Source organism: Puma concolor, chromosome A1 (assembly GCF_028749965.1).
Source record: "Puma concolor isolate L17-30 chromosome A1, mPumCon1.1.hap2, whole genome shotgun sequence".
NCBI classification, from domain to species: Eukaryota; Metazoa; Chordata; class Mammalia; order Carnivora; family Felidae; genus Puma; species Puma concolor.
In genome coordinates, this window is record NC_141667.1 from 5,916,742 (window position 1) to 5,929,332 (window position 12,591).

The window sequence follows — 12,591 nt, forward strand, 5'->3', positions numbered from 1 at the left end:
GCTCTCCAATGTCACGTGGAGGCTCTGGCCCATCATGTGGACGGAAAAGTTTGGATGAATTGCTAGTACCGAATAGGTTGTGATCTGTGTTGTGAAACAAAATGGGATGATAGGGAAAGAGAAAGGGGAGGGAAGAGAGGGGAGGGAGGGGAAGGAACAGTTTTTTAGATTCTTCTTACGGGAAACCATTTCTTTTTACACTGTGGGTCCATTTCTTACCATTTTTAGCTCTTCAAATGATGTCATTTTATCACTGAAGCATGATATCCAGGCCTGCGTCATTTTGAGATGTTTATTTACTGTAGCCCACACCTGGTGACCTTCTCTCTGCTGGGTTGCAATCAATGTCATTGCTTCCTTCCACGTCTCCTCTGGGGTAGTTCTCTCCATGTACCGGGCACCTCTCCATACTTGCAGTAATATTTTAATTGATAAATGTATTTAGCTGGCAGAAATAAACAAGCATTTCCAGCTGCTGTTAAAGGACGTTCTTCATTTGTCTCTGTAAAGGAGTTGCTAATAGGGTCCTAAAGTATTTCTCAAATGATTTTTTTAAATTAGTTTTTTAAAAATTTTTAAATGGTTATTCAGTTTTTGAGAGAGAGAGAGAGAGAGAGAGCAGGGAAGGGGCAGAGAGAAAGGAAGACACAGAATCTGAAGCAGGCTCCAGGCTCTGAGCTGTCAGCACAGAACCCAACGCATAGCTTGAACTTAGGAACCACAAGATCATGACCTGAGCCAAAGTGGAGGCTCAACCAACTGAGCCACCCAGGCACCCCTAAAGTTAGTTTCTTTTTAATGACACCTTATGCACCATTAAAACTTTTATGGAGTTTTGTTGCGGTTAAAGAATGTGGACGATCGAAGCACTTTAAAGTCATGGTAGCGGCGCCTGGGTGGCGCAGTCAGTTAAGCGTCCGACTTCAGCCGGGTCGCGATCTCGCGGTCCGTGAGTTCGAGCCCGGCGTCAGGCTCTGGGCTGATGGCTCAGAGCCTGGAGCCTGTTTCCGATTCTGTGCCTCCCTCTCTCTGCCCCTCCCCCGTTCATGCTCTGTCTCTCTCTGTGCCAAAATAAATAAATAAATAAACGTTGAAAAAAAAAATAAAGTCATGGTTAGTTAAGAAATTCCTATTCAGGTTGAAGTCATTATTAGGCTTATTAAATAAGACATATTGTCCCTTATCGACAGAAAATATTCATTGGAGGTGTACATTGTGCTGAGTGCTAGAATCCTATATGGCATCTCAGACCGTTTCTGACAATACGAGGCAATGTCACACGATCCTAGGGTGAAAATTCAGAGCAGGTGTCCACACGTGACAGGTGCCTGATACACATATTTGTTGAAAAAGTAGAAGCTACAGCCAAAAGGTTACATTAGTGCTGACAGTCTGGCCTGATGTGGCTGGAGAGCCACAGCTTGGGAGCTTTTGGTGTAGTCTGGGAGTAACCAGGAAGAAAACGCCCTTTCTCTTGGCTCAGAGCTGCAATCTTCTGCCCCAGGAAGAAGTCAGGACTGTATTTCCAGCAGTCTGAGAAATTCTGAGTAATAAAATGCCCTGAAAATTGGCCAAGAGTTACAGGAAAAAGACGATATCCCCGGATGGTGACGTTGCCTGCCTTCTCTTTAGGAAAGTGAGGGACGCCACCGGCGTGGATATCAACATGCGCGTTGGAGTGCATTCTGGGAACGTCCTCTGCGGCGTGATCGGTCTGCAGAAGTGGCAGTATGACGTGTGGTCACATGACGTTACCTTAGCCAATCACATGGAAGCCGGAGGGGTTCCTGGGTAAGGCCGGACTGGATTTCTCTCTTCACGCTGTGCGCATGATTAGAAATGAATGATCAGCAAGACATTAACAAGGGATTGACTGCTCATGTCTGACGGCTTCTGTTGCCTCTGTTAGTAGCATGTTATTCCTGCCCTAGTGATCTCCTACGTTAATTCGATAAACTTGAACTCTCAAGTCTCACTCAATTCCACTACCCCATGACCTATGGTCAAAAGACTCTGGATATCAGATCCTGAATTATTTTTATTTGGAAATTCGTAAATAGTACCCAAAGGGAAAGATGTTTTCTAATGCAGTACAATGGCATTTCTCTTGACCAATGACCTCTGAAACCAGTACTATTGAAATGAGGACGAGGCAGCAGCTACCCGTGGCTAGAAGAGCATGTTTCAGACAAGAGGATTTTGATGCAAGTGCAATAATTTGGAAAAGCGTGGGAAGCATGGAACTAAGTCATCCATAGTTGTGTGTAGATCAGCATACTCCCGAAAATGCCTCTGGCATATGTGTCCAAAAATATCCTCACACATAAAACTTCAATATGATCGAGTTTTATTGGCTGTAATGCACCACACCCACCGTGCAGGTTTCCGTAAATGCAGAGAAGCTCCAAATGTTAATATCTCATGACCTCTGTGAGCATCTATCCAGAGCCCCATTTCATACAATATAAACCTTACAGTCAATTTTACCAAGAACATACAGCCTTATACAACCTTTCCTTCACTGGGGCGGGAGGGTGAGGGAAGAAGGTATTATTCCTGACATCACAAGTAAACAGAAAAATCTTCATGTGTATCCATGTTTATCTTGATTATGGTTTTAAAATGGAATTTCAGACGTGTTCACATTTCTTCTGTCACCTTGGAACACTTGAATGGCGCTTATAAAGTGGAGGAAGGAGATGGTGACATCAGAGACCCATATTTAAAACAGCACCTGGTGAAAACCTACTTTGTAATCAACCCCAAGGTCAGTACTGTGAAGAGTCTATAATTAGCCTATGACTTCTGTGATTTAAAAGGGAAAAGGGCAAATTACTGATACAGGTAAGTGTTTTTAGTCGAGAATCAGTTTAATGTGCTACTAGTCTTTGCCTCTAAAATTACTGTAAATGCATGCAGCCATTTAATTATGGAACGTGTTTTATAATAAGTTAAAACATTAAAGAGACCATTGGGGAAAAAATGCTTGCTTGTGTGATGAGATTACTGTCTATATGACAGGTTGTATGTGTTAGTCAGCGTTAGTCAATGTATAAGTTAGTCCACGATGCTCCTGAAAGTCCCTCAGTGTGCCCACCCTGGCAGTTGGGAAATTACATAAAGACAGAAGGTTTTGCTCAGGAATTCAGATGATAAAAATCTAATGAGATGAAGTAGGATGAACATATAAGAAGAAGGAAAGGAAGAAATACCTAAAAGATTGGCAACTAAATGTCACAGGTGCGTTCGTGTGAGTACATGTATGTGCAGACAAGGTGAACTTGGATGCGATAAAATCCTCCGTTACCTGGAAGACCGTCCAAACCACCCGGAAAGAAAGTTAGGAGCTGTCTCTTGCTCTGTTCACACCAAGTGTCAGGCCAGAGCAAGGGCTTGGAGCTCTCATTTCTCACAGCCCTTCTCAAATTCCTGCCAAATGAGTGTCACTGCTATTTGCAGACTAAGAATCTGCAGCTCCTAGGGGTTATGTAACTTCTCTATGTCACACAGCTGGTAGGTGCAATATATCAGCAAGAAACAAAATCAACAAGATCAAGGGTATGGATGTTCACTCATGGTAACCTCCCTGAAACTCCGGGCTCCCCTTTGGGAAGACAGTTGCAGCTAACTTGACAGTTGATTTGGAGACAGACGAGTGACAGTCAAGAAGACCTGTGGGGCGATAGGCAGAGGGAGGAATCAAATAAATAAATAAATAAATAAATGTGTACAAGGAACATTGTGTTCAGGCAAAGAATACCAGAACACAGATGAGTAAGACCGTTTAGCATCATAAAACAGCCCCACTCTCTAACACCTGTCACTTTAGGAAACCACAGTCATCAAGAAAAAGTTGAAACAGATCAGCCTATCTGGTTTAAGAATTTACTTTATAAAAATGCCCATGAAAATGGCTTATTTTTTCCTAAGTTTAAATTACAGTTATCTTTTGCTATTTGGGGAAAAAAATCACTCAGCTCAAGCAGCTTGTAACACTGGGAACCAGTCACACTGAAGGAGTGAGGACAGAAGCCTCGGGGAGTGAGGGGGTGATGTGGGAGGAATCGCTTAGTCGGGGCGAGGGGGCAGGGAGGAGAAGTTTTGCCCCTTTGGTATGCCAGGTGTAATGCTTTGTTTCTCACCCCAAGGGGGAACGACGGAGTCCTCACCTCTTCAGACCTCGCCACACCCTCGATGGAGCCAAGATGAGGGCTTCCGTCCGCATGACCCGGTACCTGGAGTCCTGGGGAGCAGCCAAGCCCTTTGCACACCTGCATCACCGAGATAGCATGACCACAGAGAACGGCAAGATCAGCACCACGGTGAGCTCTCCCTGTGTTCCAGAGCGCAGGCGCACGCCAGACCCAAGCTAGTTTCCTAAGCCAGAAGGCTGGGCATCTCCTGTCAGAATAACTGGTCTGCAGTGAAACAAGCCTAACCCCTTCTCCTTGAAGAGACCCCTTAGAAACAGCTGTCCTGGTGTGAATGAGTGCCAGGCTCACCTTGCTAAGGGTTTCAACCAGAGTGATTTTACATTATAACTCTGTAACCCAGGACCAGTTTGCTTACTTGTTATTTAACTCACTTATTAGCAACTAAATACAACTGAACTTTTCGCGGCGGTATTTTGTTTGTTTGCTCTCAGGAAGTAAGAAAGCCTGCGCATCCTAATAAAAGAACAAATGAAGGCATCATGCCCTTGCGGTTTGAAACACAGCATCCAGACTGTCTTTTCATTGTGGAAATGTTCAAGCTGTGTCAGGGGCAGTGAACATTCTATTGTTGTAGCTCCTTATTTATGTCACTCCCAACTTCTAACAGATAATAAAGTGCCAAAGCGCTTTACAACAGGGACACTCTCAATAAGATGGCTGAAATGCAGAGAGAAAATAGACCCACAGGGGGCCAGAAAACTGAATACGGCGAAGCACTTAGAATAATCGCAATGACGTTTGATTTTAAAATGATCTCTGAGTAAAATTTCACATACGATAGAGTTAATTGTACGAGGGATGCAGTTGGGGCAGAAAAGAAAATGGAATGTTACATAACCCTCAGGTTGTTAGGCAGCTGCGAACTTTCCCCATCTGCCCTGTGCTCCCTACTCCCAGCAGCTCAGAGTGACAACACCCAAGGCCCCCAGATCCACGTACTTGTTTTGACTTGGTTATATCTTTCCTCTCAACTTCCTTGGTGTTTTTTCCCAACTAACAAGTAAACGTGATCTGACAGAAGATCACACCCATCGGTCAACCACGGAAACTGCCAGGACAGGTCCAAGAGCAGTTTCCAGTCTGTTGGGAAGCAAGAGACCCTAAGTCGGAAACCAGGCAACCAACAAGATCATCTCCGCTGCTGCTGAGGTCGATGATGATGAAAATGAAATGGAGATGTCTTTGGGAAGGAGATGTCTTTGTGGCGACTCTGGGGTTGTCTCAGAGAAAGAGAGCAGTAAACTGGGGAGGAGGTGGAGAAGATCAGTCCACTGGCCCCAACATAGTAATGAGTTGAAGTCTTCGGGGGGCAGAGAGGAGGCTGATGTGGCAGTTAGTTTCATCAACAGTAAGGAACAGAGGTCATCAAGGATGAGATGCACTGAGGTCATTGTGCGGAATCCATTCTAAGTGTAGTGAGAGGTCATCAGAGGATCTTCAGCAAGGAAAGGGCATGGCATAATTAATGCTTTGGAGTAATAGACCAAGAGTTCAGGGCGCCAGGGGAGAGCGATGCCCTGTTATACTAAGGTTTTAGTTGAGGAAGGAATGAGAAGCAAGTTCAGGGTCTACAGTTCACGATACAGCTTGGCTGTATCCCTTACCCACTTTGAGAAAGACCCCACGGTCATTCTTATTAATACATTCCAGGGTCAAACAGTATCATTGCCAAAAGTTATTTCTTTTATCTAATCCCCTCTGCAGAACATCACTGACTCCCGATTCAACATTGATAGAGCTGGTAAATAATGCATTATTTTACCTTATGTAATAAAACTTGGAGTTCAGTTATTTTTAAAAATATATATATACCGTACCTTTCCCTAGGCTACCTATGTTTCCTAATCTAATGCTGTAGATAAAGCAGCCAAGAAAAGTTTCTTTGGAGCCACTTGGAGCAGCTTTGTCTCAACTTTTATTTTAATTTCCACCACAAATGTATAAAAGGGGGTCTTCCGGGTTTTCGTAAGTCTACTGAACATTTGGCAGTGGGTCCCCCACTGATAAACCCTGACCAGTGTCTCTCTCCCAGTCCCTTTTCAGAAACTGCTGGCACACTGGGGTGTGGATTTCTTCTTTTCGATCAGTGAATCATGCTGTTGCATAGTTCACCGAGGGCACTGTCTCTTGACAGCCCAGTTTGGGCATGACGCTTGACTGTACATTTTGTGGTGATGTGTGTGTTTTCAAGAACGTTTGAGTACCTGTCTGACGTCAGACTCCATTTTCACAGGATTGTAAGCTGTCTGCAGTAACTCTAACGGCAGTTGCCTGAGGCCCCTTGTGGGAAATCGTACCTGCAAATATCAGGATGTAAATTTTAAAGTTCCAGACAACAACTCTGATAGTTCTAACATCCAGAGTTTATAGATGACACCAACATTCCAAGTATAAACTGAGCTTTTAATCCTTTTCACATTTGTAATTAAGCTATTCTTCTCCACAGGGGTAATTATTTGTTACCTAAATGATGCTTTCCATGATAAAAGGAGAAATAATGTTATAAATGATCATCACTGAAAGATCATTCTTTAAAGCATGTTTTTGGAAACTAATAACTTTTTTTTTTTTAAATAGGATGTGCCAATGGGTCAGCATAATTTTCAAAACCGTACCTTAAGGTATGTTATTTGTCCCACTTTTTGATTTTCAAAGGCTTGGGTTTTTTTTTAAATATTTCTGAAAGTAATTATCATCAATTAGAGTAACTCTGAAGGTCACTTCTTCTAAAAAGAGCAGCTGCTTGTGAAAAGCTCAATTTGATTGTTTTCAGCTTCTAAAAATATAATTATTAATGTGACATTACTAGGTCTGAAAGAGCGAAATGGAAAAAGGCACCTGGTAAATACCTTAGAACTTTAAATTGTTTTCCTTAAAAATGACTCTTCTTAACCTTAATATGTAGTAAAAAAAAAATTGAATTTTCTTAAAATGAGTATGTTGCTTAAAATTACATTTTCGTATCTGTGGAATCTTGGAGATAAAAGCAAGAGAAATCCAGCCTTTCTATAGTGAAAATAAGGCCTGCCCGACCTGCTCAAAAAAAAAAGAAAAAAGGTTCACCCAAGTGTCCACAGGTCCCCTGTCGCCATCAACCACACAATCACAGTCACTAACTCTTTTTCATGTTCCTCTGATTTTGGGGTTCAGTTTTTCACATCCGTATTGGTTGGGGGAGTTAAATATTTCTTATTGAAGTCATTAGGATAATTCATGAAAAGCCCAAAACTTAAGTCAGCCTTTCTTTCCCCACAGAGAAGTCTATTTATTCTGTAGAAAATGCATTATATCCAAGTAAAAGTAAACACAATTAGATTGTTTCCTGCCACCTCCTTGCAAACAGTGACTTTATTCCAGAATCATCTCTGTGACTTTATTTGTTGGAATGAGCTCTAATTTGTATTTTGGGGGAAAATTTGAAATTGTAATATTGAGATCTAATACTCAGAGTCCTATGTTATAAGGATATTGGGTTCTTGGGCTTTTGAAGCATTCTTTAAGTGGCACGTGCCATATTAAAGAGAACTTGAGCTAATTTGGAAATATTATGGACCCCGTAAGATGCCCTGAGAAGGCGTGACTCATCAAGCCAGTAAGATGCTAGTGCATCAGCGAGAACTGTCCACTGAAATTTCTTAGGCGTCTTCACTTTAGAGTCCGTATTCCTTCTGTGATCTGTCTCGTCCTCCCTGCGGCTCTGCCTCAAGGGTCTGTTTACTGAAATCAAAGCAGGAAATCCCTCGTGTGGTGCCAATACGATGTGGGTGGGCAGTGGTTTCCGGGACGAGTGCTGTCTGGAAGACAATGATAATAAGCCATCATTTGGATCTGTACCAGGCATACGGAGAATCTAATTTCATCCCTACAGCGTGACTCCAGCATAGACGCTATGCCATTACCATTTGAGAAGGGAGGAAATAGAGGCGAGCGGGGTTAGGAGAATGCCCAGAGCTACACGGCTGGAAGAGGCGAGGCCCAGATTTGTGACCCCAAACTCTGCGCTCCCCACCGCTCTTCTATCACGCCTGCCTTGCTAGGAGCCTCTTCCGTGTTGACTCCACTTTCCTCTGTGGTGGTTGGATCTTTGGTGGCCCCAGGGCCTCACAGAGAGCTCCACTTCCAAATCGGACTCAACTAGGCTGTCTTCACGTGTCCTGGCTTCCTGAAGTGGCCTATGTTATAAAATCTCTCTGTGCCTTCAGCCTGGGTACTGAGTCGGCATCACCTGGTGTTGAACATTATCTGAGATCACACTCTATCCTCAGATACAGTAGCCACGGCACAGGAGTGGGTCAGTTGGGGAAAGAGCTCAGAAGAAAGGATGGAGGGAGATTGGAAAGCAGGGAGGGGGGCAGTGACAGAACACAGACTGGAGAGTCAGAAATGCCTGAAGTCTGGGAAACAAAGCCTTAGCTGGCAAACTAAGAGCTCCTAGTGGTAAATTCTCACCTCCAGGGGTATCCTATCATTTGCCATAGCAGAGATCACAAAATCACAGAGATAAGGAAACTATGTGTTAAGAATTATTATCCAGGTAACCAGTAAATACAGATGATTGTGTAATAATATGCATTTATCGGCTACGTCATGTGCTACCTTTATAGCATTGAGTGCTGTATATTATGTAAACGAATCCTAAAACAGATCCACAGAGGCAGTGCTGTTGTTAGCCCCGGGCGTAGCATTGAAGGGTGACATTTTCCTGTGAGTCTCCAGGTACCTCCACTATTCTTCGATTCAGTGAGACTTTGTGATAAAGAACAGACACCAAATTGAAGTCCGCAAAGTCAAGCCTAAGCATAGCGCTGCTAAAAAGAAAACTGAAGGCAGCCCCTTGCCTGGAAGCGAGAATGAACCATCCTAGATGATTGCTAAGTATCTTGCTCTTTAAAAAAGAAGGGTAAAAATTAATTTGCCTTCTTCAACAGCTTAGAATCTGGCGTGCTAAAACTTCTTCGTTTGCTCCTGTCTGGGGGCAGATCGCCTCCTATCATTCTGCTCTTGGAGCAGGGATGCCCTGGGCCTGTTTAAAAAAGGCAGGACCTGAGGACACCAACCCACAACAGGGATCGGTTGGGAAGGCCCATCCATCTGGTCCATGATACTTCCATGAGATTTAATTACCGCTAGCCGTGACATTGAATACGTAATGCTATTCTTGTCTGAAATCAGAGGAGTTACTGTTCTTCCAGAATAGAAGGCCCATCCAATGAGTTTTTTAACCCGCCAGAGCACAGAGAAGCCTAGTGCTGTCTCCGCTTTGGACGAGGTGGCTTGATGATGCGGTGCACAGGCTGGGTCAGGCCAGTTTGGTGACGCTCCCCTGTGCTTTCACTCGGTACCCCCCGCTGTTTAACTTCTAGAAAATAGGGATTATTTTGGTTTTCTCCTTTATATCATTCTTATGCTAATGGTCAGATTAACTCAGAGAACACATTCTTTTGACTTAATGTATTTACAAGGCATCCTTTATTATGGCTGAAGATTATTTTCTTCTTCTTTTTTTTTTTAAAGATTATTTTCTTCTAAGACCAAGTGAGTGTCTGCAGATATATGTTGTGCTTTCGAATACTGAGGAAGATTTACATGCATCCCATTAAGCTTTGATATGCCTCAAGGAAGAGTGTACTTCTGCAAATTTTTGAAAACTGACCAAGGGAAACATGGACAAGGCATAGCTTTTTTTCTTTTTTTTTTCTTCAACCAGACCAGATTTTTACAGGGGAATTTCCAAAACCAGGGTGTTCTGTCATAAAATAAAGTTTACAAAGGCAACAGGTCAAGGGCTAATGCATCTCCTAGGACAGAAAGTTCTTTTATCGTAAACACCAAGTACATATCTTTCAGCATGGCTTTTTAACGCCTGGTATCGTTTCGCTGTAAGTGAAAAGTGAGGCAACATTTATTGCACCAAAAAACTCTAGTCTGTTCACTCAATCGGCAGAGTGGCTCAGTGTTAATAGAGTAAAGGCTGCTCATAGACTCTTGTTTCATTTTGCCTTTTTTTGAATTCAATGGGCAGAATGAAAGAGAGGTTTTGGCATCACAGAAAAATGGACTTAGTATTCGGTTTAGTCATAATCTCTATCATAATATTTCCCTTTTCACGTAGAACCAAGTCGCAAAAGAAGAGATTTGAGGAAGAATTAAATGAAAGGATGATTCAAGCAATTGATGGAATTAATGCACAAAAGTGAGTACTTCTCAACCTTAAATTATCACACGTTTTTTATTTCAAACCCTAGTATGTGGAAATCATGTCATGCCTTCCAAGAATTTTACCTGAAACTCTGTAATACTTACCATGACAAAGCCATTCCTTTAGAGGCTTTCATTTCACTTCAGTTGTCCTTAATAACAGCTTCCGTCAATTAGAAAAATTTTAATCGCTGCCTAAGAAATCCTTTCCAAGTAGATTACTGACAAACAACATGAGATGTAAACACAGAAAAATCAGAGCGAAATATGGTCAGTAAGTAAGATTTTTTAAAGACCGATAGGAATGCCCTATGGGAAAATCTGAGTTGGATTATGTGACTGTATCTATTGAAAATGAATTTATTCCGCTAAAAAATCAGGAAACGTGGAAGTACCTGCGTTCTCCGTTGTCGAAGAGAGGTTTTGAGCATTAGAATCTGAATTCGTGGCAGCAGTGGGAAGATGAAGGATTCTTTGGGGGACAAAATGGCATTCAGTCTGTGAAGTCTGTGAGTTGCCAGTGTAGTTTTAAATGGTCCAGGAGACGGATGCAGGGGAAACCATGTAAAGAAGGTGGTACCTTTCCTAGCCTGGACATAATAACTACATTCATTGGCCTTGAAATTCTCCGTGGGTCCATGTGTCATGGCTGAATTCCTGGAGGGCAAAAGATGGGTGACAGTATGGTGCCTGGTACCCCTTAGACGCTGAGTAACAGCGTTTTTAATTTAAATTGTAGCAAGCACATCCGTAGGTCCAGATGAAAAGACATAACGGAAAACTTTCCACGATTTTTATCATGAAAGTTGAGTCATGAAAAGTACGAATGGTTTTCACCTAAACTCCCTGCTTCCAGAATTATGTTACACAGCTTTAAAAACTGTGTGCCTTTTCTAGATTGTTCCTTATAAGCATTTGTTTTAGAATATTTACACAGCTTATGAAGGACTCTCATGAGTGTATAGTATGTGTACATAGGGTGTGTATGTGTGCGTGTGTGTGTGTGTTTGCAGAGATGACAATAAAGTTATCTTGACTGGACTAGAGCTGTAATTCACATATGCTAACGTGTTCAATTAACACGTGTCTGGAGCCCCTCATTGTGCTCCAAATAGAGAAAGCCCCCCCCCCCCCCCCCCCCCCCCGTCTTGGAGCACTCGGGACACGCCAGCAATGCCCAGACAAATGCTCTGCTCTGCCTGGCACCAACAGCAGTATAAAAGTCAGGCTCAATTCTGCCCCAATCGAAACCTCAACACATCACGAACCGAGAAACATGATGACCTGGAATCTGGCAGCTAAAACCCAGGGTGGAGTCTGATGACGTGTGATATGGGTGGAAGGATATATTCGTTCAACCAGAGGAAACAGCACCTACTACTCTGTGACCCACCAGAGGAAAACATAACATCGGAAGAAAGAGAACACCTTGTTCCTGACCACGTGTAGCCCATGACCGTAATCACAGTAATAATAGAAAACCCACGTCTAAAACGAGCCTCAGCATGTCTTCCCACAGGACCCGTACCTTCTTAAACTACCTTTGTGTCCACCTTTTAGAGTGTTCCTACAGAAGGAATCATTAGGTAGTATAATCGTTGGCTTGGCTTTATTTTTGTCGAGGTGGCCTTCGGATTGTCTGTTTGTACTGTATCATTTCGTATTCAAATACATGCGGAGCGACCGCCTTCATGTTTTAACGTAGGTTTATTCTAAGGTGATATTTGATGTTGGTGTAACTGCTTGTGTTGTAATTTTCCCAACACGTTTCGGAAGCGAAATAGGGAGAAATGTCCTGCTGTACTCAAAAGCCAAAAGGGAAGTGTTTAAATGGAAGCTGCTTTGCATATATTTTTTAACGAGACTCATTCCCATTCTGTTAGACCTTATTCATCACCTGCTCTCGTGCCTTCGTATGATGGTCTTCTGTCTTTGATTTTCCACTTGAGGATTCCACAGAGACTCCAGACTGGATGTACCATTCTGTCATTTTCTGCAGTGGGCAGGAAACCATGATTTATATGCAGATTTTCATGTATTCATTCATTTACTCATTTATCAAGCATTTTGTTAAGGGCTGGGCAGTGTCAGCATGTGCTTGACATCCAGGACACAAGGCGCAGTGTCCCCTCGCAAAGCCCTAAGGGAGAGAAGTCACCGCACACGTGCTCAGGGCAGA

At 42.9% G+C, this 12,591-nt stretch overlaps 1 protein-coding gene across 4 annotated transcripts in view; it reads left to right on the forward strand.

The window, feature by feature from the left end:
- The window catches only part of ADCY2 (adenylate cyclase 2), a 415,997-nt gene that overhangs the window by 296,956 nt on the left and 106,450 nt on the right, over positions 1–12,591 (forward strand). For all 4 annotated transcript variants that reach the window (XR_015240410.1, XM_086675813.1, XM_086675806.1 and 1 more), the window contains 5 exons: positions 1,633–1,791; positions 2,635–2,767; positions 4,149–4,322; positions 6,792–6,835; positions 10,327–10,407. Coding sequence is in view for 3 of the 4 variants with exons in the window: in XM_086675813.1 (XP_086531939.1) it covers positions 1,633–1,791; positions 2,635–2,767; positions 4,149–4,322; positions 6,792–6,835; positions 10,327–10,407 (591 nt within the window). In the remaining variant the exon portion in view is untranslated. The remainder of the gene's footprint in view (positions 1–1,632; positions 1,792–2,634; positions 2,768–4,148; positions 4,323–6,791; positions 6,836–10,326; positions 10,408–12,591) is intronic.